The sequence below is a fragment of the Aureobasidium namibiae genome (genome assembly GCF_000721765.1).
Source record: "Aureobasidium namibiae CBS 147.97 unplaced genomic scaffold scaffold_3, whole genome shotgun sequence".
NCBI classification, from domain to species: domain Eukaryota; kingdom Fungi; phylum Ascomycota; class Dothideomycetes; order Dothideales; family Saccotheciaceae; genus Aureobasidium; species Aureobasidium namibiae.
This window is the reverse complement of record NW_013581206.1, coordinates 464,163-488,746: the sequence shown is the minus strand read 5'-3', so window position 1 is coordinate 488,746 and position 24,584 is coordinate 464,163. Positions and strand designations below refer to the sequence as shown.

The 24,584-nt window shown below is 50.8% G+C and overlaps 11 protein-coding genes across 11 annotated transcripts; 5 read left to right on the top strand and 6 right to left on the bottom strand.

The window, feature by feature from the left end:
• Positions 1-294: 294 nt before the first annotated feature.
• On the top strand, positions 295-2,742 carry M436DRAFT_40391 (elongation factor G 1, mitochondrial precursor; the record flags this gene model as incomplete). The annotated part of the gene is made up of 2 exons (XM_013574715.1): positions 295-494; positions 543-2,742. 2 exons carry the CDS (start codon positions 295-297, stop codon positions 2,740-2,742), a joined length of 2,400 nt encoding a protein of 799 aa, XP_013430169.1.
• A 1,199-nt stretch (positions 2,743-3,941) lies between these two features.
• On the bottom strand, positions 3,942-5,273 carry M436DRAFT_40716 (WD40 repeat-like protein; the record flags this gene model as incomplete). The annotated part of the gene is made up of 2 exons (XM_013574780.1): positions 3,942-4,869; positions 4,924-5,273. 2 exons carry the CDS (start codon positions 5,271-5,273, stop codon positions 3,942-3,944), a joined length of 1,278 nt encoding a protein of 425 aa, XP_013430234.1.
• A 545-nt stretch (positions 5,274-5,818) lies between these two features.
• On the top strand, positions 5,819-8,546 carry M436DRAFT_39818 (glycoside hydrolase; the record flags this gene model as incomplete). The annotated part of the gene is made up of 4 exons (XM_013574618.1): positions 5,819-5,887; positions 5,938-5,980; positions 6,035-6,135; positions 6,288-8,546. 4 exons carry the CDS (start codon positions 5,819-5,821, stop codon positions 8,544-8,546), a joined length of 2,472 nt encoding a protein of 823 aa, XP_013430072.1.
• Positions 8,547-11,049: 2,503 nt separating this feature from the next.
• M436DRAFT_39885 (ras-domain-containing protein) lies at positions 11,050-12,000 on the bottom strand (the record flags this gene model as incomplete). The annotated part of the gene is made up of 5 exons (XM_013574634.1): positions 11,050-11,178; positions 11,234-11,439; positions 11,527-11,680; positions 11,742-11,866; positions 11,940-12,000. The coding sequence occupies 5 exons, from the start codon at positions 11,998-12,000 to the stop codon at positions 11,050-11,052; spliced, it is 675 nt and encodes a 224-aa protein (XP_013430088.1).
• Positions 12,001-12,796: 796 nt separating this feature from the next.
• M436DRAFT_40688 (26S proteasome non-ATPase regulatory subunit 9) lies at positions 12,797-13,560 on the bottom strand (the record flags this gene model as incomplete). The annotated part of the gene is made up of 2 exons (XM_013574771.1): positions 12,797-13,351; positions 13,408-13,560. 2 exons carry the CDS (start codon positions 13,558-13,560, stop codon positions 12,797-12,799), a joined length of 708 nt encoding a protein of 235 aa, XP_013430225.1.
• Positions 13,561-13,750: 190 nt separating this feature from the next.
• M436DRAFT_40597 (uncharacterized protein) lies at positions 13,751-15,597 on the bottom strand (the record flags this gene model as incomplete). The annotated part of the gene is made up of 2 exons (XM_013574752.1): positions 13,751-15,504; positions 15,555-15,597. The coding sequence occupies 2 exons, from the start codon at positions 15,595-15,597 to the stop codon at positions 13,751-13,753; spliced, it is 1,797 nt and encodes a 598-aa protein (XP_013430206.1).
• A 240-nt stretch (positions 15,598-15,837) lies between these two features.
• On the top strand, positions 15,838-16,684 carry M436DRAFT_9748 (Maf-domain-containing protein; the record flags this gene model as incomplete). Its single annotated transcript, XM_013574463.1, has 2 exons — positions 15,838-16,426; positions 16,482-16,684. Coding segments are annotated over 2 exons (792 nt in total), but the record flags the coding sequence as incomplete, so codon positions are not given.
• Positions 16,685-16,878: 194 nt separating this feature from the next.
• Positions 16,879-17,637, top strand: M436DRAFT_79191 (uncharacterized protein; the record flags this gene model as incomplete). Its single annotated transcript, XM_013575013.1, has 1 exon — positions 16,879-17,637. One exon carries the CDS (start codon positions 16,879-16,881, stop codon positions 17,635-17,637), a length of 759 nt encoding a protein of 252 aa, XP_013430467.1.
• A 172-nt stretch (positions 17,638-17,809) lies between these two features.
• Positions 17,810-18,685, bottom strand: M436DRAFT_39501 (uncharacterized protein; the record flags this gene model as incomplete). Its single annotated transcript, XM_013574558.1, has 1 exon — positions 17,810-18,685. The coding sequence occupies one exon, from the start codon at positions 18,683-18,685 to the stop codon at positions 17,810-17,812; it is 876 nt and encodes a 291-aa protein (XP_013430012.1).
• A 1,944-nt stretch (positions 18,686-20,629) lies between these two features.
• Positions 20,630-21,651, top strand: M436DRAFT_39742 (NAD(P)-binding protein; the record flags this gene model as incomplete). The annotated part of the gene is made up of 3 exons (XM_013574600.1): positions 20,630-20,781; positions 20,839-21,301; positions 21,373-21,651. The coding sequence occupies 3 exons, from the start codon at positions 20,630-20,632 to the stop codon at positions 21,649-21,651; spliced, it is 894 nt and encodes a 297-aa protein (XP_013430054.1).
• A 325-nt stretch (positions 21,652-21,976) lies between these two features.
• Positions 21,977-23,006, bottom strand: M436DRAFT_79188 (uncharacterized protein; the record flags this gene model as incomplete). Its single annotated transcript, XM_013575012.1, has 4 exons — positions 21,977-21,987; positions 22,049-22,248; positions 22,304-22,683; positions 22,740-23,006. 4 exons carry the CDS (start codon positions 23,004-23,006, stop codon positions 21,977-21,979), a joined length of 858 nt encoding a protein of 285 aa, XP_013430466.1.
• Positions 23,007-24,584: the final 1,578 nt, after the last annotated feature.

Sequence of the window (24,584 nt, the reverse complement as noted above, 5' to 3'; positions counted from 1 at the left end):
ACGGGCAGACCTAGAAAGTGACGTGCATGAGAAATACTGTTCTGCTAAAAGAGCGAAAGCTAAGATAGTCAAGAACACATGGGTGGATCACATAAAGTTGAAATGTTGAAATTATTCAAAATCTAGGGAGCAATGCTTGCTAGTCGACAGAAAAGGAAGTTGCGGAGAAGAGATGAATGCGGGAAACAACGCGGAGGACGGAAGAAGCCGTGGACCATGATGACCAGAAAAAGTGCAGTTGCTTAGAGCCGCCACGCCAAGCGGACCTTCCATCGGCAGGCCATTCAAGTCAAGATGAGGGCATACGGAGCTGGCAGAGTGCAGAGCAGCGCATTGCGATCGCTCGAGAGTGCTTCCCGCAATGCTTGCCGCAGAAACTTTTCCCTCTCGCGTTGGCCTTCACCCGCTCTGTTGCGCTCCCAGACGGCAGCCGTGAGTGAGAGGACGACCTCATGGCAGCCCAGGAGACTGCAGAGCGGTACTGCCGCTGCTGTGTATGTATTGCTCAAGACATGGCAGGTCCAAAGCTAACACCCATCTAGGCTCGACCACGCCATGCAGGACCCCAGCTCGCTCTCGCAGACGGACATTGTCAACAACCTGAACCCCAAGGAGGCCGCCCGCCTGGACAAGCTGAGAAACATTGGTATCGCTGCTCATATCGACAGTGGAAAGACGACCGCCACCGAGCGTGTCCTGTACTACACTGGTCGCATCAAGTCCATCCACGAGGTTCGCGGCAAGGACTCGGTCGGAGCGAAGATGGACAGCATGGACTTGGAGCGCGAGAAGGGCATCACTATTCAGTCGGCCGCCACCTTCTGTGACTGGGTCAAGGTCGACCGCGAGAAGGGAACCGAGGAGAAATACCACATCAACTTGATCGATACCCCTGGCCATATCGACTTCACCATCGAGGTCGAGCGCGCTCTGCGGGTTCTTGATGGTGCCGTCATGATTCTGTGCGCCGTCAGTGGTGTTCAGTCCCAGACTCAGACTGTCGACCGTCAGATGCGCCGCTACAATGTCCCCCGTATCTCTTTCATCAACAAGATGGACCGCATGGGTGCCAACCCCTTCCGTGTTTGCGACATGATCAACAAGAAATTGCGCATTCCCGCCGCTATGATCCAGGTTCCCATTGGTGCTGAGGATGACTTCAAGGGTGTCGTCGATATCGTTCGCATGAAGGCTATCTACAACACTGGCGAGAAGGGAGAGACCATCGTCGAGTCAGACGAGATTCCTGCCGACGTCAAGCAGGTCGCTGAGGAGAGACGCAAGATGCTCATCGAGACTCTTGCCGATGTCGATGATGAGATTGCCGAGATGTTCCTTGACGAGCAGGAACCTACCATTCCTCAGATCAAGGCCGCCATTAGACGTGCAACCATCTCTCTCAAGTTCTCTCCTGTCATGTTGGGTTCCGCTCTGGCCGACAAGTCCGTCCAGCCCATGCTCGACGGTGTCTGCGACTACCTTCCCAACCCTTCCGAGGTCGAGAACGTTGCTCTCGACAAGAGACGTAAGGAAGCTCCTGTCAAGATGGTCTCTTACCAAGAGCTGCCTTTCGTTGGTCTCGCCTTCAAGCTGGAAGAGAGCAACTTCGGTCAACTTACCTACATTCGCGTCTACCAAGGAACCATCAAGAAGGGACAGGTCGTCTACAACGCTCGTACCGACAAGAAGGTCAAGATTCCCAGAATCGTGCGTATGCACTCTAACGAGATGGAGGAAGTCAACGAGATCCATGCTGGTGAAATTTGTGCCGTCTTCGGTGTTGACTGCGCCTCTGGTGACACTTTCACTGACGGTACTCTCGGCTACACCATGACTTCCATGTTCGTTCCCGACGCTGTCATCTCGCTTTCCATCAAGCCTAAACAGACCAAGGATACCCCCAACTTCTCCAAGGCCATGTCTCGCTTCCAGCGTGAGGATCCTACTTTCCGTGTACACGTCGACACTGAGTCACAGGAGACCATCATCTCCGGTATGGGTGAATTGCATCTCGACATTTACGTCGAGCGTATGCGCCGTGAGTACAACGTCGACTGCATCGTTGGTCAGCCTCAAGTCGCCTACCGCGAGACTATCCAGTCCCGCGTTCCCTTCGATCACATTCTCAAGAAGCAGACCGGTGGTGCTGGTGATTATGCCCGTGTCGTCGGATGGATGGAGCCCACTGGCCAGATTGCCGATAACCACTTCGAGCAGCAGATTACCGGTGGTACCATTAGTGAGAAGTACTTGCTTGCTTGTGAGAAGGGTTTCTACGCTTCTTGCGACAAGGGTCCTTTGCTTGGTCACCGCGTCCTGGGTGCCAGCATGGTCATCAACGACGGTGCTACCCATATGACCGATTCGTCCGAAATGTCTTTCCGTAACGCCACTCAACAAGCCTTCCGCAAGGCCTTCCTTGCAGCTCAACCCCAAGTCCTTGAGCCCCTGATGAAGACCACCATCACCGCACCCAACGAGTTCCAGGGAAATATTGTCGGTCTGCTCAACAAGCGTAACGCCGTCATTTCCGATACTGAGATCGGCCCTGAGGACTTTACTCTCTACGCTGACTGCAGTTTGAACTCCATGTTTGGTTTCTCTACCCAGTTGAGAGCTGCTACTCAGGGTAAGGGTGAGTTCTCTATGGAATTCAGCCATTACTCGCCTGCACCCATGCAATTGCAGAAGGAGCTCATTGCCAAGCACGAAAAGTACCAGGCTGAGAGAAACAAGAAATAAGCAACATGAATTGTGCATTTAATGGGATGAAGAGAAGCGAATGTGTACGATTATTTGTTGATGGCTGGGCCAAAAAGTTTGTTGTTTGCAGCTTCTCATGGCGTGGGAGTGAAAGGAAATGGTTCTTGGTGTGTGTATATATATTTTGTTCTGCATGTAAAGAGTTGGCGTCTCGATAGAAGGATAGACAAAGAACTCTCGACTTTTCTTCAAAACAGCATAGTTTGACTTGCCCTTCTCCGTATACAGAGATTCATATGAGGTACTATAAGAACTCACAGTTCTCTCACGAGGAGAAAGTGTCTGCTTAGAGTTGCGGGATCAAGGACTCTCTCTCTCTGGACCTCGCATCATATTTACAAACAACGGTGTACCATAAAAGCTGCAAGCTTGTCTATATCTCGTTGTAAGAACCGATTGTCCGTTTGCCGTGGTTTCTCTGTGTTTTCATCCTAACTCACAGTTTCAGCCACTGAGTATTTAGCACTCCCTGATCTAACCTTTCTCTCCATTCACACTCTGCTTGATCCTCCGCTACCTATCGTGGTCCCCAGCGACTGAGGACCCTTCCAAGAACTTCTTCTGCACTATCTACTGCCACGGCATCGAGACAAGATGTCAACTACGCTCGCAAACTGGGTCGACGGCGAGTTTGCTTTCTGTGATACCTTCGTTGCCGGCTATGAGGTAGATAGAGTGCGGAAGTACTGCACGAGAGCTTGGTGGCTGTTAGGGAAAGCGGATCAAAGAAGGTGTTATACGTCTTCTTTGTGTTGGTGAGGCAGGTAGGAGGTGCGGAAGGATAGCACGAGACATCTATAGTCTGTTGAACTGTAACGAAAGTCAAGGTTCGCTTCTTCTCCGTGTACGAATGTACATATCGTGTATACCTAAAAAAAAAACGCACAATGCTTTTTGAGGACCAGGATAGTGTCCATCGAGAAGCCATCTACTCTCGCCTCTCTTTGGATTTGTCACTAATCCTGAAATCGTCGTGCCTTTTCAAAGTGGAGACATCGTTCTGATTCTCAGGGAGAGAAGCGAGGAAGGGCAGGGCGGTACGGACGACTTGTGGTGTTGATTAATCTCTGAATTTCTCGAGTCTTGTGTTTATTGGATTCTTTTGGGTATCTTGTACAGGAGCATTTCGATGCTCTAGTTTCGTCGTCTTCTATGCCTCGATTCATCGAGCTGTGTTTCTAGTCCAGGCCGGCGAACGAGCCCATGCTCTTTGCGCCTCCAGACTTGTCCTTGCCCTTTGCACGCTTTCTCTTCTTTCTGCGTTTGCGGCCGTTGTCTTCCTCGTCGCTGCTGTCATCACTGCCCATATCGCTGTCATCGTCATCACTACCTGCGTCGCTGTCCTCAGCCTCTCTCTTGAGATCGCCGTCAACGTAGGCATGTTGGTCTTCATCGACCATCTCGTGCCAGACCTTGATGGTGCTGCCACCTGCTGTGATGAGTCTGCCTGCGACGTCAAAGTCCAAGCTGACAACACCCTCGACATCGTCGTGTGTGATTTCCGAAATGACCTTGTTGGGACCAAGCTTGACGAAGCGAACCTTGCCATCACCCATACCGACAGCGAGAACCTTACCGCCAGGGCCAACGCCTGGTGGTAGCACGCGGATGACATCCAAACTCTCACCACCACCAGCGCTACGATCAACAGTAATACGCTCGTCTTGGTCATCCCAGACTCCACGCTCCCAGAGGGTAAGTACACCGTCTCCACCACCAACAACAAGCTTCTCGCCCTTTGACGAGCTGGTCTTGCGGGCGGGTAGACCAGAGACGAAGCAAGAGGACAGGAGGATCTCTTCTTGGTCTTCGCTACGGACCAGAACACCGCGACGTAGATCAGTCACACTGAGAGTAGTACCGCCAGTGGTGACCCATTGTTTGCTGTATCCAGAGGTGCTGGTCTCGGAAGCAGGGAGTGGTGTGAGGGAGGAAATGTAATCTTCGTGAGGGTGGTGTGTTTGCGAGGGGCGAGTGGTGGAGAAGGTGGAGAAGTTGGCCTCGCGGGTATCGTAGAGGTGGAGAGCAGAGCTGTCGGTTGCGAGAAGGAAGGTCTGGGGACTGAGAATGTGGAGGATTGAGGGTTCGTCAATGTCGTCGGTCGAGCTGAGGCGTTGGTCAGTTAGAACGATTGAGAGGTTTAATACATTGGTGACTTACGGATCAAGAGGGACAGCAATCTTGCTGACGACCTTGCCAGTGACGCTGTCGGCGCCCTTGACGATGCCGTCGGTGCCAGCACTGAAGAGAGTGCTTCCGTCCAGGCTGTATCCCAGACTTCTGCAGCTACCCTTGTGTCTGCGCGTACGCCATGCAGCCTCGATGTGACCGCGTCCAGTTGCTGCAGCTTCAGCTTCGGCCTCATCCTCATCGTCGCCCTCGACTGGTGGCAGTCTCAGCGTCTCGACATGTCCGGAGCTAAGTCCTACGGCGACCAAAGGTGCTGTTGGGTGAAGAGCTTGGGCGAACAGCTCCGACGAAAGCGGGAGCGTGCATATCGTGTCGAACATGGCGATCGATCGTTCCTGCCAATGCTGGCAATGTTCAATTCAATTGTCGCGAACGCGCTTCTTGGGAAACTGCTACTATTTTTTTCTTGTTCTATTGTGGTTAGCGTCGGCTTTAGGATGGACTTACCCCGGTCTATGACATCGCCTCGGTCGTTGCTGCCCCCCTCAGCTCGACATGAACCACTCCGGGGATCCTATGGAACTTGTCGAGATCCACTCTTCTCGTCAACTAGCCCTTTTCGAGCCCCTGGTATGATGTCGACATATTCCTAGTGCTGCTCTGTAACAACAAACCCTTCCAAGTATCATCTTCCTTTTCTTCCAACCATCAATGTCATTTGCCTAGACCCAATCTCTCTCGCCCTCTTCTCTACATCTCTACACTCTATATACTATTGGAACCATACTTACTCATGAAGAAGAAACAAAACCAGATCACTTTTGGCTTCTGCGACGTCAATACTGGACAGCGAGTATATCCAGCGACTACCGACTTGCCTGAGAAACTCCCTCCCGCCCAACAGCTTTACACATCCGACGATAATATGTATGCTGCAATAATCTGCTCACCGCCAATTGGGCAACCTACTGTCATTTCTAGAGATCAGGATACTGTACGTATGTCTCTACCCATCATATTGTCTTTCGACACTAAAAGCCTCAGGTCCAATTCTCTGTCTTCCTAGAAACATCTGCTGCATCATTAGGTACATATCCTCAACCCCTGACCCTGTAGATATGTATTGATTCACCCCACCTAGTCAACGAACAAAATGTCAGAGTCTCGATCTGGCATAACCACAAAGGACAGCATGATTGGTCGGAACTTGCTCTCCAGGCGTCCAATGACCACGATGACGTTGTGAGTCGTTGAACAAGGTCCCTGTGTAATATAAGCTTACCTATCAGTTACTTGTAAACTCCAAACCACAGGTCGCCCGCAGTTGGTATTCCGGCAAACTTACTGGTAGGCCCAACAACCTTCGACCCGTATCTTTCACCGTCAAATTCCAGATTGGCGATGATGCTGGATGGAAGTGGATTAAAGATCAAAGCGGACTGGATGATGGGCAGCTCCACTATCAACAATCACATGAGCAGCTAGGCTTCCCTGAATACTTCCATGGAACAAGCTCCGAACTCAACATTCGCAAGACGAGCGCTGATACTCCTGACACCAAACTGTATTCCATCACCGCGCCTATCAAGGCCGCTGAAGGCAATGACTCTGGCTACAGCAGACATGTCCTGGGCACCCCGAAAGACTTTACCCGATGGTTCTCATTGGTTAGACTGTGGAGCCCTTGGCTTGCACCACGTCAGGGGAAAGACAAGTTCCATGTGGACAAAGATGCTGTACTCGCATCTTTCTTGCGACATGATGGAGCACATGTCGTCTGTCTAGCCATCAGCGGCGTTGAAGACGTACTCACTATCTTCCAACACGATGACAACGGCAATGTTATCATACAAGGTCGCAATGATCGCGAAAAAGAAGGCACCAGCCATGTGCTCGTGTCGATCGCAGACTCTTTTGAAATAGCAAATGCTGCAGTCATGTACCATGCAAGAAAAGTAGTAGGAGGCTACGAAAATGTGTCAGGGTCAGTCGAGACCGAGATCAAGACTTTCGTGGATAAGAACGTCAAAGCCGATTGGCTCGAGGAGTGGTACGATGGATTCACTTACTGCACTTGGAACGGTCTGGGTCAAAAGCTCACCGTTGACAAGATCAATCAGGCTCTGGAATCTCTCAAGAAAGAGGACATTATAATCGAAAACTTGATCATCGACGACAACTGGCAATCACTATCAGAGGGTGAATCACAGATGGATCGAGCCTGGACCGACTTCGATGCCAATAAGGAGGGCTTCCCTCAGGGACTCAAGCACGCCGTGACGGATATCCGCAAGAAGCATCCAAACATCAACCACATCGCCGTGTGGCATGCAATCCTAGGCTACTGGGGCGGAGTGGCCAAGGATGGCAATATTGCAAAGAACTACAAGACGACCAAGGTTCAGAAAGAGCCCGGAGTTGCAGAAGGTGAGATGCTAGTTGTTGATGCTTCTGATGCTCAACGCATGTACAACGACTTCTACGCATTCCTGGACGATTGCGGTATCACCGGAGTGAAGACCGACGCTCAATTCTTCTTGGATATGATTGTCGATGCACCTGATCGCCGCAAGTTGATCACTGAGTACCAGGATGCTTGGACCATCGCTCATCTCCGCCACTTTGGCTCTCGCGCCATCTCTTGCATGTCACAGTCACCACAGTTGCTTTTCCACTCGCAGCTACCGACTAACAAGCCCCGACTTCTTGTTCGCAACTCTGATGACTTCTTCCCCGAAGTACCTGCTTCTCACCCTTGGCATGTATTCTGCAATGCTCACAACTCTCTGCTCACTCAGCATCTGAACGTGCTGCCTGACTGGGATATGTTCCAAACATCACATGAGTGGGCTTCCTTCCATGGTGCGGCTCGCTGTGTGTCTGGAGGACCGATTTACTTCACGGATTATCCTGGAAAGCACGACATCAAGCTGATCAATCAGATGACAGCTAGAACGACCCGAGGCAAGACCGTCATTCTGCGCCCCTACAACATCGGCAAGAGTGTAAATGCCTATGCCGGCTACGAAGACCACTCCCTTTTGAAAGTGCACACCTATCATGGCTACGCCCGCACTGGAACGGCGTACCTGGGTGTTTTCAATTGTACCCAGCGCCCCTTGTCTGAACTCGTCCCTCTATCCACCTTTGCGGGTGCCGAAGAAGGCAATTATGTCATTCGTGCTTTCACTACTGGCGCCATCAGCAAGCCAATGTCGTGTGGCGAGAAGAAAGCGCTGACCGGTGTCGAGATCGATGTCGGAGGTTGGGAGATTTTATCTGCCCATCCTGTCCATGAATACAAGACTAGCAAGAACGGCCCGATCATGATATCTTGCTTCGGTCTGATTGGCAAGATGACAGGTGCAGCGGCCATAATCAGCAGTGATGTCTTTGTCGACAAGACAGGGAAGTTGAGATACTCCGTCCTTATCAAAGCTTTGGGAGTGCTTGGTTTCTGGATCGGCGACCTGGGCAAAAAGTGGAACGTTGAGAAAGACATGCTGGTTCTGATCTTTGGCAAGCAGATTCCCAAGGAATGCGTGAGTGTCAATGGAGACGTGCTGGAGATTGACGTGGACAGAGCTTGGAAGGAGACTGGAAAGAAGGCTGGGTGGAATAACGAGATTGAGGTCGAGTTGTTTGTGTCCTAGATTGGGCGATTTCCATACATCCTAAACTTGAGCCCGATTTTGCTTTCTCACGTTGATGGTGATTGAGAGATTTGATGTCAATATGTGGTTGACGATTACAACAAGAGTCCACTGTCGCTTGGCAACTTCCTTTTGCAATGATACGGGATGAATGTACTATTGCAATGCACAAAGCTTTGGAGATACAACATTGTATCCAACGAGAGTCATGGCCGTCTCAGCTTTCTCTGGTAGTGTCTCTGAGATGGAAGAGAACTGTGCATTCTGATAGTATGTCCCTTGGTTTGCCAGCGAAACCCTATGCTTTTGCCCGACTCTACTTCTTTACAATCATCGCGCGATTATTGCTTCCACCATGGTTCACAGTACTCTAGACATACAGGACGACGACACTCGAGATGATCCATCTCTCCAGGTCTCTCTGGCCGGTACTTTCGAGGCTGAAGATGACTGTGCATTTCGACACGACCAGACAACTGATCGATTTTCCGTTGAGATATACCGTGTCAATCTCTTGACACTAGCCTCGCCTCCACTGCAAGAAAGCACAAAGAAACCACGCGCTTTCACACAGGAAGCATTGCAAGCAGCTAGATGCTCCCATGCTGCTAGGCCATCAAAACATACTGTTGCCAATAACTGGACAGGTTCTGGGAAGACAATGGCTCTGGACAGTTCTTGTCATGTCAAATGTTGTGTAGTGCAAAAAGTATCACAACCCCTGGTCTCTGAGTCGAACTCAGGGCCTTTGGGGCGCAAAAAAGTGAACTTTCCATCGGTCGCGGTGGTCGCTGACTACACCATGTTGCCATGGCTGCCGGCTATCCAGTGATTCATGGTTGGTCCGATGGGAAAGGAGTAGTCTGGCTTGTATATAAGCCCTCTCGCTTCACTGCAAGCTGTGAGTCCTTTTTGGACTTGTCCTTTCTCGCGCTGTGCGTTTGTGATGGCAACGCACACTGCTCTTCTATCTTGCAAACTGCATGAGGATGTTCGCACCAATCGACCTTGGACGCTGTCGTTTCGATGTGTCCACGACACCAGTGATTCGACAGAGCCATGTGAGCTGAATGATTTTATATCCGCGGACACCAGTCTTGGGAATATGAGAGGCTGAGCTCAGTTCCGACAAGCAGCAAGCCACCATGATACAGGTCGATCGAGCAGCGTACCTTGTTGATGGAAATCAACATACGGCTCCTGCACGAGTTTCAGAAGATAGATGGCTCGGCACACATCCCTCTGACAGATTGGCAAGTCAACCATATCCAGTCCCATGCTTATATGCTTCTTAGACTGGTAAACTCGAACTTCAGATTCCAGTCCAGAATGTGATTGACAGCAGATGATCCACGACCAGATTGCAGTATGACAAGGTACATTCGATCATTCCAGCATACAGCTATACTAGATCCAGGTATCTAGATAGCATATCTTACATCTTCTGCTCGAATGATTGACTGATCGTCCGATTGTGTCCAGGCTATCCTTGTGTCTTCTTCCAGAAAAGATACCGTGTTCATGTAACGGCAGAAGTTAATAGAGAGACATCCAAATTTCCTGGCATGTATGGCGCCTTGTATCGCAACTTAGCAGCCATTAGGCCTTCGATCATATCATTGTAGATAGATAGTATGCTGACATGTTGCAAGAAGGAAGCAAGAAACCATGACCTGACGTTGACTGGCAAGAGCGGCTCATCGTCCGTGCACACTTTGAGCCACCTTCCTTCCAACTCCGTAACTATCCCACTCCTCCGATTGGATGTATAAAGCAGAGCATCTGCTATGGAAATGCACAGTCACGATCAAAGTAAAGACAGCATCCAAAGAGACCTTCTGTAAATTCGGCTTTTCAGTGGAAGCAACCCGTCTCTCGAATCTACTATGCATTTCTATAGTTCAAATGCATCACGGATTTCTGGAATAGGAGACCCTTGGACTTGTGACCGAGGAAGAGCGGACAACATGGTAATATCAGAGTACTAGCAGTCATGGTTTATCTTCATGCACATACCATCGAGAGCATCTTACGATTCATGGGGGAAGCAAAGGACAAATGTAGACCAGAGAAGAATGCAATCTAATTCCTGATCTGTGTAACTTTTCGAAAGCGCTTGAATAATCATCAATTTGAGAGTGTAGTTCTTTCGGGGATGAGACTGCGGAAAGAGAAAGAATAAAAAGCACAAGCGCTGCAGGATCCAGATAGAATGCCAGAAGTCTACTTTCGTTGCTCAGAGTGATTGCCAGAGTGCGTGGTGTGGTTGTTTTTTTCATTGATGGAAGAAAGCACAAAAACCCATTCCTTCTCCCCAGAGTCATTAAGTCAATATCAGCCATGGACGCGCGCAGATGCGGTCCGCCTCTCGTGTTTCCGCCGCGAAATCATATTTGCTCCGCGAGTGCATTTTGATGACGGAAGAGCGTGCCGCTGGGTATTTAGAAGACGTGGAATTCGATTACTGAAAGAACGAATCCCGTTTCCGTAATGGCGAAACCGCTTAGAGGTCGTCGTCCTCGTCGGGGAGGGGCATCTCGGAGGCCTGTGCCATCTCGTCCTGGTACTGCTTGAGAACAGCCTCGTCGACCTGGACCTCTGGGGGAGCAAGGGCGGGGGCAGCAACGAAGTCCTGGGAAAAATGTTAGCAACACGTGACAGCCAGAGAAAGTCGAGACAAGACGTACAAGGGTCTGGTTGCCGACAAGCTTTCTTGCGAGCCACAGGAAGGGCTTCTCGAAGTTGTAGTTGGACTTGGCGGAGATGTCGTAGTACTGGAGGTTCTTCTTGCGGTGGAAGGTGATGGTCTTGGCTTTGACCTTGCGCTCCTTGACATCGACCTTGTTACCGGTGAGAACGATGGGGATGTTCTCGCAGACACGGACGAGATCACCTGTAAGTGGGGCGTGTTAGCGGGGCTGGAAATCGAAATCTTGAAGCTGCGCAAAAACGCGGGGTGGGGAGGCAGGTGGATGCTTACGGTGCCAGTTGGGGACGTTCTTGTAGGTAATACGCGAGGTGACATCGAACATGATGATACCGCACTGGCCGTTGATGTAGTAACCGTCACGGAGACCACCGAACTTCTCCTGACCTGCGGTGTCCCAAACATCGAACTGGATCTGGCCGAGGTTCTGTTGTCATGGGATTAGTCGTTGGCGCATTTCATCGAGCGGCGGAGGAGGGAAATCGTACGGTGGTGAAACCAAGAGGGTGAACTTCGACACCGAGAGTGGCGATGTACTTCTTCTCGAACTCTCCAGTCAAGTGACGCTTGACGAAAGTGGTCTGTTTTGAGCATATCCAGTTAGTTTGAGTGGCTCCTTGAGAGTGAACGGGCGGAAACGATGCGCAAGTCGACGGACAATGCGGAATCGAGAGCTGGAGATGAACGTGCCTTTCCGGTACCGCCGTCGCCAACGAGGACGAGCTTGAAGGTGGGAACTTCAGCCATTGTTGTGATGTCGATTTAGGGTCAAGTAAAACGACAAGTCTGTGGACAAGGTCAGAGATGGATACTTTGTGGAGTGATGAAAGCTGGCGGGAAGACTGACGAGAGAGATGGGTATGGGAGAGTGATAGAGGAGCAAGAGCAAGAGATGTTGACGCTCGATGGCAATCATGTTTTTCGAGCCCATTTTGATGGCCCGAGCGCCTGCCTTCCCTCTCACTCACTGGCCTTGGCATCGCGTTGGCCGCTTCCCAGTCAACAAACGCCTTCCGTCACTCTCACCAACGCTGTATCTCTGTCTCTCTATTCGTTCCTTGACTTGTCCGACACCCACGCCTGTCTCAACCATCTCCTGTCTTACTAATTCCCTTTCTTGAGCTTCATGGTCACATTGCTGCCTCACTGTTCTTTCTGAGTAAATTCAAGCTGCATCGTCATATCATGTTACAGGCTTTCAATTCTTGCTTTTCATTGGCAGAAACTGTGCATACTTGATTTCTAAGCTTTAGGCTGTAATGCATTTATGCAGCCCTATACCGTTCCAGATCGAAGAACCAACGTCATGGAATGCTGTCATGTGCTGTGGCCATCGGGCTAGCAAGCTTGTGCTCTCATCAGCCATGTGCTGTTTTGTGTTCTGGATGCTGCTGCTGCCTGTCTCTTGCATGTGGTAGCAGTCGTCTCAGAGACATGCTGTCTCTTGACGCTTCATTGTAGTAGTTGGGTATCATTGTCGCAATTGCTTAGCAATCTGTCTCTCTTCCTGTTGAGCCGTAGCCCGCTGTTGCCTAGCATAACTTCACAGAGGCAACAGATGACAGCCCAACATGCCCCTTCCTCCCCAGTTGTGTCGCGGTGTGAGCTGCATCTCCAGTCTCTGCTCGCCAGCACCTGTCGCAGCAGGCCTGATGACTTTGACCGTGATGCCAACACCCTCACTCTGCTGTACCGTCTGGGCTACCTTGCTCAGCTTGTCGTGATTCATCCAATCCACATCTCCAAATCTTGTGATTTTGTCGCCAGGCTTGAGTCCTGCTCTGGCTGCTGGTGATGACGCGACAACACTATTGACCTTGGCAAAGGGTGCTTCCAATGCGACGCGCGAGCTTCGTGCTGCTGCTTCAGTAGTCTGGGCTGAGGGTCGTGCTGCTACCGCCGATGGTGGCGGTAGTGGTGCTGCAGCGGCATTCTCCCAGTGTGCGTGCATAGCCTTCTCGATACGAGCCATCAAATCTTTGTAGTCGTTCTTCAGAGGGATAATACGGGCGCGTGTTGTGCGGATCTGGGCAATGTCGAGATCGGGACGAGGGTAGCCATCGAATGTGGTCAAAGGAGTGCTCATGTTGACTCCATGCTGCAGGTATGATTGTCAGCTTCAAGTCATCAAAGTTGTAGTATAACAATACTCACGCTGTCTAGGACTGAACCCAGTGCGGACAGTTCGCTCCAGACGCGATCCTTCTCAGCAATGAGCTCTGGCAACGACAATTTCTCTCTTTCTGCGCCATTCGCCTGTGTGCTACTGGGGCCCGATGCGACTGTCGGTGCGTGTATATCGTTCATTCTTAGACCCATCGATAATGTTAATCTAAGCTGATGGAGGCCAGAAAGAGGGATGATGAAAGTTTGTTTGTTGAATGGCGGGGCAAATGTGAGAGTGTGGAGAAGAGATGCCTTTTGCCCCTCACTTGCTTCGAATGCTCGAGAGCTTGGGCCAGTCAAGATTACTTGTATGAGACATTTACTAGAGGCCCTAACTCATTCCGAATGCCATGCCCAGGCCTCTCATAAACCTCACTTCATCAGCTTGACTTTGGAGTGCCCTGCCCAGCGTCTCTCGGTACTGCTTCTCAGCGTCTCTCCTGACCCTCTCCTCAGTGGTCTCAACTACAGTCTCCTCTTCTTCTCTGCTGTACAGCGTCTTGTGGCCGAAACCTAGTACTCCTACCCGACCGTCACCCGTCTTGAGTACGAGATCCGTTTGATTCACATCTGGCCTCTTGCTAGACCATGACCGTGCTGACGGTTGAAGAGGTATGATCTTCTGCACGATGTCCCCCTGGGACGACTCGTCATCTGGCCCCTGAGCTGTGCTTTGTGCTTGATTGAAAGATGGCGCAACAACAGCCTCATTGATGTTGTAGGTTCGTATGGTCGTCATGCCATCGCGCTCGATCCATTTCAGATTGCCATCACCATCACTGAATACTGTAGAGTTGCCATGTGCGGCTACCGACAACAATCGAGTTGAAGCGGCTGTCTGTCTATTTCGGTAGCTCTCTGTAATGACTGACCCCGAAGGTGAAGGTGCCAGTCCGTAAAACTCAAGACTGCCTTTGCCTTTGTACTCGCCTGCAGCCAGGATGGTTGATCCAAGAGCAGTTTTTGCAGCATACACATCCGAAATTGATACAGAAGGATCCTGAAGCAGATCCAAAGAACGTGGAACATATGGTCGAGGTCTTTCCGTTATACAGGATATACGTCCTCCAGAATGCACTGTGCCACGTACCTTGGGGAAGAAGCGACGATCATAGTTTAGCAGGTGCGTGAATCTGCCGGCAATCCAAATGGATTCATCCTGCACACGATCCAGGATAGACAAGGGTCCAGGCTGTGAGAGTGAGGCATGATTTGATGCAGGTCCGCCGATGATCTCGCACTGTAGAGAAGGATTGACCGCCGACCTTGACTTATTGCGAGGATCGTGTATATGAACGGTCCAATTGGTGCCTACGACTAGACTCGAGTTGCGAGCCTGCGACAGCGCAGCGATGGGGAAGGGGAAGGTCTCCTGTGAGACTATTTGGAGTGTGTCGAGATCAACCTCGATAAGAGTACTATTCTGAGCAAAGTAGCCCTTTCCGCGATTGTTGTCGATGCTTACGGATTCGACCGCACCAGTTTCTGTCATGATTGCCTTGGTCTCTTGGCGAGATTGACCCGCACGGGGCCCACCGGCCAGGAGACCTGGCGAGCTTCTACCAACGATCCGGCCTTGCGACAGATCTGAGTCGGTATACCTAGGTTGCACGTCCCATATGCAAATACTGCCATCGTCTAAGGATGCGGCAAGGTGTTGAGGATCGCCGTCAGAGTCTCGGACTAGACCGAGGCCAGTGGCTTCCAGAGACTCAGATCCCGGCATAGACAACCAGCCAATGTTGATTGGACCGTGTCGATGGATGTATTCCCCATAGAAGTCGATGGTCTCGTTTCCATAGGAAGGATCCCAATTGGCAAAAGCGCGTTGTGTCTCTGCAGCGGGCGATAGTTTTGACGCAGCGTCTTGATCAGAAGATGGTGATGGCTGTCCGGAAAGTTCGTTAAAAGCAGACCTCAGAGTGTGAAGCTGAGTGTTTGCGGGATCAATTCGTAGACGCCTACGCCTGGCCTCTGCCCGTGAAGCATCGAAGCATTCCAGTTTCCAAATATTGTCGTCTCGGCTGAGATCCAGGAAGCGGTGAGATAGATACTGGCATCTGACAAGCTGATCCACGTCCAAGACTAAAACGATCAGTTTGTGTACTGTATGCTATGTTTCCTTTCTTGATTACATGAGAGTATCTGGAGTATTAACTCATCCGGCAGTTTGTCCATTGTCTTTGGATATTGGAATTAGACTGTTTATCGAGGACACATCTAGTAGGAATAAAAGAGAACTGAAAGTGAAGAATAGGTGCGAATGGTTTGATAGAAAGTGGTAAATGGACGGAAGGTCGATGGACGTCAGCGGGGTGTTTCAGATGGCGGGCGGAACAACGGGCCCGAGTCATGGATAGAAAGTCGCCAGCATCCACCATCTTTCTTCTCACACACGATACATAGCACTTGAGCACAATGTCAGACCACAAGACGCCACTCGAGGCACCGCCGGCATACGACGCCGACTCCGAACACACACCTCTCGTCGCTGGGGCACCCGCTCCAGTCCGCCAGCAAATTGCCCGCGCCCCTCTGCCCCTTGAGCTTCCCGCACTACAGTCTCTCCGTGGCAAGAGAGTGATCCTGGCCTCGGCCTCGCCGCGACGAAAGCAGCTCCTCAATCAGATCGGTCTACGAGACTTGGAGATCATCCCTTGCACAGCTCCCGAAGACTTCAGCAAAGCCCTCGCTCCTTTCGAATACGTCCTACAAACAGCCGAGCAGAAATGTTCTCTCATCTACCGTCAAGAGATCGATTCCGACAAGGGCGAGCCTGCGTTGGTCATTGCGGCCGACACGGTCGTTGTGAGCCCCATGGGTGACATTCTGGAGAAGCCAAGAAGCGAGAGAGAGCACATTTCGGTCCTCAAGGCCTTGAGGAACAGCGGCTGGCACAAGGTCTACACCGCTGTCGTCTGTATGGCTCCCTTGGAAAGTGCCATGGACCCTGGCTACGCTTTGAAGAGACACGTCGAGGAGACCAACGTCAAATTCGACGCTGCAGGTCCGCCACATGCTCCTTTTGCTGCCTCACCACAATTCACTGACAAAGCCTACAGTATCTGACGAACTCATTCTCGCATACGTAAAGACTCGCGAAGGCGCCGACAAGGCCGGTGGCTACGGTATTCAAGGCATGGGTGCCATTCTTGTCGAAAAGATTGATGGCTCATACGACAACGTTGTCGGTCTACCGCTCAATGCGACCATGAAGCTCATCGGTCAAGTCTTGAACCCCGACCTCCAGGCTGAAGAAGACGATGAAGAAGAAGAGTGATCTATTATACCCGTATCAACTAGACTTTCCGGCTGAGTCACTTGCTCGCCTACTACTCCTACATCATGCCACGCCAGAAACTCCCTCATGCTCCGCAAAATTGTTACACTTTTAACTTCTGACGCACCCAGCATGAGCTCCAGTCGCTCATCATCAGCTTCTTCTGTGCTTTTCCCCCCATGTCACCTTTCCTCGAACCTCCGGGCGTAACGTCAAGAACAATGCGACTTGTAATTGTCACTCTGTCCTGCATCGCCAGTCTCATGGCTGTGCAGGCCGCAAGCTTTGTCACCGTTGTCAAGACGATCGTCTACGATAGAGCCGTCTCCGGTGACGACGCCTCTGCTGCAGCCCTCGACAACGAGTTCGTCTCTGAGCAAGCAAAGATCAGTCGCCGTGACGAAGACGATTCGCTTGGAGACCCTTCGGTAACAAAGATCTGTATCACATCGCCAGCAACCACATGTCTGGACCTCACCCTCACCGACGGTCTCAAGCCCCAAGACACCAGTACCGACAACCCAGACGACGACGGCACCTGGGAAGAATATATCCCACCACCAACACCCACATCCACCGTACCACAACCTCCAGATGTCGTGATCACCCGCATCCACACCACCTCAGGAGCAGGTCCTCCAGCCCGCAACTCCGGAACTTCCGTAACGCACTCCAAGGAACCAGAAGTCTATACAACAATACCGGACTGGTGGCCACCCAGCGTGGGACCCAATGTCGATCCAAACGTCGAACGGCCGAGAATCCCCGAAATCATAAACCCGGGCTGGAAACCTAAGCCTACGCCAGAACCGGCGACGGTGTTGTATTGCGACGTCTTTCCTCGTCCTGATCAGGATCCGGAATGCACTAGATATGGCCGTAGTTGGACCTATACCGGTAGCCAATTGATCGCGCGTGCGACTTCGGTCATGAATTAGCCAATCTTGCTGTGTGGTAGACTTGAGGTGGTTGCGCTTAGGAGGAATGGCGAGTGAGTTGGTTGTCTTGTGTTATGTGCTTCTTCAAAGATTTCGACAATCAAAAAAAGTGCTCGATCCTTTTGTCATAACTCATGTATAGGTTGGTAGCGTTTGTACATCCATGTGTCCTCTACTGGCCATCAACCTTTGGCTTCGCAAGCTTGTCGACCAATTCCTTGTTCTCCTCCCAATCAGGACGAGGGATCTCAAAGCCCTCTGTGATGCGCGAATAAGTGATGCCTCCCAATCTAGCAACAGGCTTGAGGATAGCAGGATCGATCAAGTTTCTGTCTTCATTGATAGCATCTTCACGAGCCCAGAACCTGACACCCTCGACCACGGCAAGCACACCAGTCTTCTTTCCAGGAGTAGCCCTGCTCTCAAACTCTTGGGTGTTCATCAACTTGCACTCTGCAGCAAAGACGGCCTCTTTGACACGACTGGCCTTGACCTGAGTGCAATCTGCAGGAGTCAAGCCACTCAACGCCCACTCTGACACTCCATAGGGAGCATTGATGGAAGTGCTGTTTGCAGCCTCGATGAAGTGCTCAGAGATGATGTTGAGCACGCACTCGCCAGTCTCTGTCAAGTTCTTGAGCGAGTCCTTTGCATTGTCCATGCCACCCGCATATCCAATGACAAACACAGGAGGATCATGGTTAACAAGCTGGGTATACGAAAACGGCGCCAAATTCGTGCTTTTGCCATCCTTACTCCTCGTGCTCACAAAGCCTACTGGCCTAGGGATGATAGCCGAAATGAGTAACTTGTAGTTGGAAACAGCAGGGCGGCCCTCAGCATAAGGGTCAATCTCGACATGTTCCTTCCTCAGCGATTCGCCATTGTCGTTGGCGCCGTCGCCCAACTTCCAGTCTGGATTGCGGATCTTGGTGTAGTGCCATTTGTTTTCTTCGGGCCAGTCTGGACGCGAGGCTTCGACGGATTTGAAGTCCGGGTGAGGGTTGCGTTGGACGAGTTTCTCGTTGTCGTATTTGTGGTGTTCCATTTCTTGCGCAGTGGGGTTGTTTTCGTGTTGTTCTTTGTCTGAACTCATTTTGACGGTTCAGGTAGGTTTGAACTGCGGGACGAGGTGCGGTGTCGATGGGAAGATGAGGAGGGCAAGGTGCTATCTGTCGGCAGAGAAGATGGATGGACGGGTGGGTGATTGTGTTGATTAACAATGTTCCGTCATCATCATGATGCAGCGAGCTCACGGCAAGAAGAGCGGCAGTGGCTCCTCGCCCGCGGAATTGTGCCGCGCTGCTTTGACCGCACCTTTCTCAGACCTTCCAGCACTATGTGCATACCCAAACTCTATTTTTCCAGTTGGAAGCAGTCCTTGATATCTCTACAACCGTGTTCGGCTATCGAAAATGGAGTATCTGCTTGATTGAAGGTGGATGACTGTGGGAAGTAGCCATCGAACTACACTTGCAATGCGGTGCAACCTCACGCTTGGTTGGTCGACTTGCTCATGATGCATATCGATATTCTATACAACGCGTGGATGCATTCAAATACTTTGTGTTTTGGCATTATGGAGGGGTGTATATAGATATGGACATTGCCTGTCGACGAGCTTTGGACCCTCTACTTCCTTTCTCAGCTTGGTACTCAAAGGCATCGCCGTCTGAAATCAACAACGATCTAATGGCAACCAGAGCCCGACATCCTCTGACGGGAATGATGCTGGAAGCGCTTGCTGCAAGAGATAGAGATTGGGGTTTCCCATACCTCACCATTTCCTGGAGTACTGGTCCGCAGTCTGTGAGCGATATCTTGAGGTCATGGTCCTCTGAACGTGCTGGCGTAATCTCTGCTCCGCCCAAGCGACTGGAGGACTTTGATCAAGATAGTGTTCATATACTTACCCAGCAGTTCTACTCAGAGGAGTATACATTCTTTGGCCACAGTGCTGGCGGTACCTGGCATGGAAAGGACGTAGCGACTGTTTTGTGGTTTGTTGATCGACCGTGGATCTTTGTGCTTGTTCCTGCTCTCGGAATTGTCTTCTTCATGCGTGTTTGAGACACAGACGCTCATGGAGATCAAGGGCTCGGGGTAAGAGTTCACATGCTTATGAGTCTGGGTCGAACAGTTAGAGACGCCGCAAGCTGAGACCTTCGGTGTTGTGATGATAACTGCCTTGTCGAGGCCTCACTCATGTTCTTCTTCGTGTCAACCAAGGAAGCTAGTGTTGCTCCTTGAAAAACTCATTATGCTTACAGTTTCCCTCGTGTATACAAGCTAGGGATATCTCAACAGCTCGAGGAAACATTACAGTACGGGTGGAACTGGTAGATCAAGAAGAGGGTTAACAGCTTGGTATAAACGATGATGAGGAGGATGTATGATTCTTAGGAGTGAAATGGGCATCGAACGAAGTGGTAACATCAATATTCATGTATACTTTTGGAATCTACGTATCAACATCTATCTTGACCAAAAAACCTGTGGACCTGTATGGAGCCCGCATATAAAATTAAGAATTAAGCATGAAGCGCGTTCTTGAGTTGATAGAGGTAGGTATATAGCGGAGAACGCCGACGAAGCCTCTGGGGCAAATGTTTTTGAGCCCGACCGCACCTCTCTCGCTTCCTTAACCTGTCTGTGTAGGTTGAGAATAGTCTTCACCTGCGACCAACCTCTTGTACATCTAAACTCATCTGTGGGTCAGCTGGGGACGACGCTCGTTCTCGTTCCTGGTTCAAGACACCACGCGAGCGGGGTCTTACCTTTGCAAAGTATGATTGCAGAATGAGCGAACTGTGACGCGTGAGCTCGAATGCGCTCTTGCTTTGTGTGATTATAGAAGATAGGTCGATAGCTCGAGGTAGGAGGAGACGTGATCTCCCATCTCTCTACATCCCACACGAAAGACCGTAGCCACTTTGTCATACCAATCTTGAAGCCATCTGCCAGAACGCCAGACCTCGGGATCATCACCACCATGCCACCGTACGTGCGCTTCTCGCAAGCCCTTCGTCTACTCACCAGAGCTTCACGACCATGCCAACATGTCTTCCATCAGCGAGAAACTTACCGTCGCGTCAGTACTCTACCGTGCTTCACTCTCGACAACAAAGTCTGCGTCGTGACAGGGTATCCTGTGTTCGAACCCCTCGTATATCAAGCCATATCCTGACACCTCAATTCCAGTGCATCCCAAGGTCTAGGCCAACAAATTCTCACCGCCTTCTGTCTCTCCGGCGGCCACGGTGCAGTAGTAGACCTCTCCCTCTCCTCCGCCCGCGACTCCATCTCCACAATCACTTCCGAAGTCTCCTCCGCCGGCCTACCCGCCCCCGACCTACGTCCCTACGAATGCAACACCGCCGACGAGTCAGCCGTCAAGTCCACATTCGCTCAGATCGTCAAAGATTTTGGCAAAGTAGACGTGTTGTGTACGAATGCAGGCATTACTGGAGGCGAAGCGGCTGAAAAGTATGACTTTGAGCATTGGAAGGGCATGCTTGACGTCAATGTAAACGGCACTTTTTTGTTTGCAAAGGAGGCTGGACAGCATATGATTGAGAGAAATATCAAGGGGAGTATTATCATGGTGTCGAGTATGTCGGGTACGATTGTGAATCGGCCGCAGAAGCAATCGGCTTACAACACCGTAAGTGCGATTACTTCCACTTACCATCTGTCTCTATCGTTGGTTTTGCAACGCTGACTTCAAATCCACAGTCAAAAGCAGCAGTCGTCCAAATGATGAAGTCCTTCGCCAGCGAGTGGGGCGAACACGGCATCCGCGTCAACGCAATCTCACCAGGCTACATCCAAACCGCCGCCAACGAAGGCGAGGAAATGCAAGAACTGGCCAAAGGCTGGATCAAAGATATCCCTTTGCATCGTATTGCCAAACCTGAGGAATTCAGGGGTACAGCGGTATACATGGCTAGCGATGCAAGTAGCTACATGACAGGCAGTCAAGTTGTTGTTGATGGCGGATATACTGTTTGGTAGAAGATGTGGGTGTCTTATGATTGATATAGAATGTGTTTTTGGAGTATCGGTGCTTCGTCGTGAGAAACACTGTACTCGGTGTGTCTGACAATACCCAAATCGTCATGATCACTGCTCAAGCTCTCACTCTCGCCCCAATATCTGTGATCACCACCTTGCACTATAGTCCTACACTCTAATCCCTGCTGCGAAGGTCTCAATTGCAACGGTCCATCTGTCAGATCGTCTTCATAACTAGGTGTCTTGACGTGTGACCTGTATCCAACACTACTTCGCGTGCCGACGTTTGTTCCCCTTATGGTGGACATATTGCTTTTATGACCGTCTACGCCACCTCTGTGGGTCCGAGGATTACTTGAAGATACTACAGCAGACATGTTGTACGATTCTGCTGCACCGGGCATGTGGCCCATTCCAAATCCTGTGCTGAAGCCGCTGGTGAAGTTGCTCGAGGTCGTGAGGGTGCAGGATATCAATGCGTAGGTGACTTCGACAGCCATGAGGATGGTGACCAAAGTGCTGGAGAGGGAGATATCGGTGTTCGAGGTGGAGAGCTTTGCAGTGTAGATTTGGCGGATGACGGAGAGGGCTATTGTGCTGTGGCGGGTTGTGTTAGCTTCAGCGTGGCTAGTATATGCATGATGTGACTTACGGGACACGGGACCAAAAGGTCACTATAACCATGACCTTACGCTTCTGAGGCATCTGCAACGACCATACAAGGTTGACCGGCAATGCTAACAAGACGATTTCGGATATGACATCTAGCACTGTCACGGCTTGCCATCTACCGTTTTTGCTAGGGCAGGAGTCTTTGTTGCCTGCAAAGTCCCAGTAGTAGCCTGATCCTGATGGGCATCCTGCTGTGACTACGAGAGTGCTTGCGAAAGCCAGGATGGTATAGATCGAGATGAGGATGGGGTACAAGTATGACCTCTGCGTCTTCGATTGTATGCGCATCAAGAACACCAAGGCGGCAATTTTTGCAGCATATAGGGCGAGGACGAATGACACAGCGCTAGCAATCGCTCTCTATAGGAAGATGGTCAGCTGACAAGCTCCGAGCCCATCTTGTTTCTTGAACTTACAGAGCTCAGTTGGCCGATGTTCGCTTTGATAATATCGTATGGCTTCCCCAGACCAGCTGTGAGACATGTGTACGACGCTGCAAAATGTGCCAATGCAGTCAGGGTAGCAATGACCACGACAACATCATCCGCACCGAAACTGTTCCTCCGCAGATGTATTCGAACACATGTGAAGATTAGCGTGTATGTCAAGCAGATGCTGATGGCAACGTTCAAGGAATCCGCATATCCAAGATGATGGACCAGTCCTGATTTGTCGGTCGACATGATTTAGCCCTTCAGGCATACAACCTGTGTCAAAAATAGACGGGGTGGTCAAGACAGCGAGGGAAATGCAACTGGCGATGGCCGGTAGTATCGCAATATACAAACAATGTCGAGGGTCAAAAGGCCGCAAACACCGGAATCAGAGTCGGAAGAATCAGCAGGAAGGAACGATAGACTCTGAGACTCACGCCTCATGGTTTTAGCACACATTTGATGAACTGCTCGCAGTAAAGGCGTATCGATACTCGCATTCGGCACTTTTGCCATCTTGCTGCAGCAGATCCTACCTTCCTTGCGCTCGGCAAATGGTGAAAGGGCAAGCTTGTATGAAGGTGATTGGATTGGCGAGACATAGCGTCTCCGCTCAAACAGAATGTGGTGGTTGCTTCTCTGCCGCCGAGGCCAGAATCTCTTGAGATTGTTGTTCGGAACAAATGTAGTTCAGGGCGATACGATAGGACGCTCGGACACCCGAGTGGGTTCTGGAGAGACAGCAGGGACCTTCCCACTCGAGGCTTTTAAACGTGCATCTCGTGATCTGATCATCCGGAGAGAGTATATTGCCGATATGTTTCTTGCAAGAGGCACAAATAGCTTGTGGATGTCTTGATTGATGATGCTGAGATGCCAAAACTCATATGCTGAGCGCATTCCTACTGTACGGTGTGAGTAACCAGCCGTCTATGCGTTTCATCCTTGTCATTGAGCTGCAGCTCATCGACTTCCAGATTCAGTCCTAGAGAGGGATCGACAGAGGTAGTGGCGTGCGTAGGATTCACGACTGCGATCGAGCAGACCTCGCGTAACGTTTACACAACGAAAAGAACAGCACGTGAAAGTCTTGCTCTTGCGTATTCTCGCATTCCCACAGGGCGTCAGCGATGCCGCTTGTAAGGTAGGTAAGACAATAAGGTCATGTCGTTGGTGAGGCACGGTCGTGGAGAACAAGAAGGCGCTTCGGACCTGGCCGCTCGGCACGAGCTTGGCGAACGCATGTCGCGTTATTGCTTGTTTTTTGATGGCTTCATCAACTTGTTCATGCCCTCGATTAACACAATTTCGCTTCGTATGGTTAGCCTCGGTTGAATCCTTCGTTGATGTTGAACACAATGCTTGACTGGATCTTAGCTTTCGGCATGGCGTCCGGAGAGGATGCTTGTTGAACCTTGCAATCTGTTGTTCGGCGACAGCTGCTGATATTGGACGACTGAAAAGTCTACTGTTCCTTCGAAGAACCAAGAACATAATGAAGTTTGACGGCGTATAGCAGTGCTTGACCCTCGGTCCCTGCCTTCGGCATCCTTTGAATCGCCACACACTGCCGCTTCCATATTGCTTGAGTCCACCACGCGGCACAGACTTGACACGCGGTGGACGGATAACCCACTTTCGTAATTTTACGATCGAGCTGGAACAACATGACCCGCACCTAGACCATTGGACAATCTGACGAACAGTGATTATGCAATGCAGTGGAACTGTGCAAGGGACAATTCCGCTTGGTTGAATTGCTGACCTGCTAGCGTTATATACAGAAAGCCACAGGGTTCACGAAAGGTCAAGAAGACCCGAGACTAC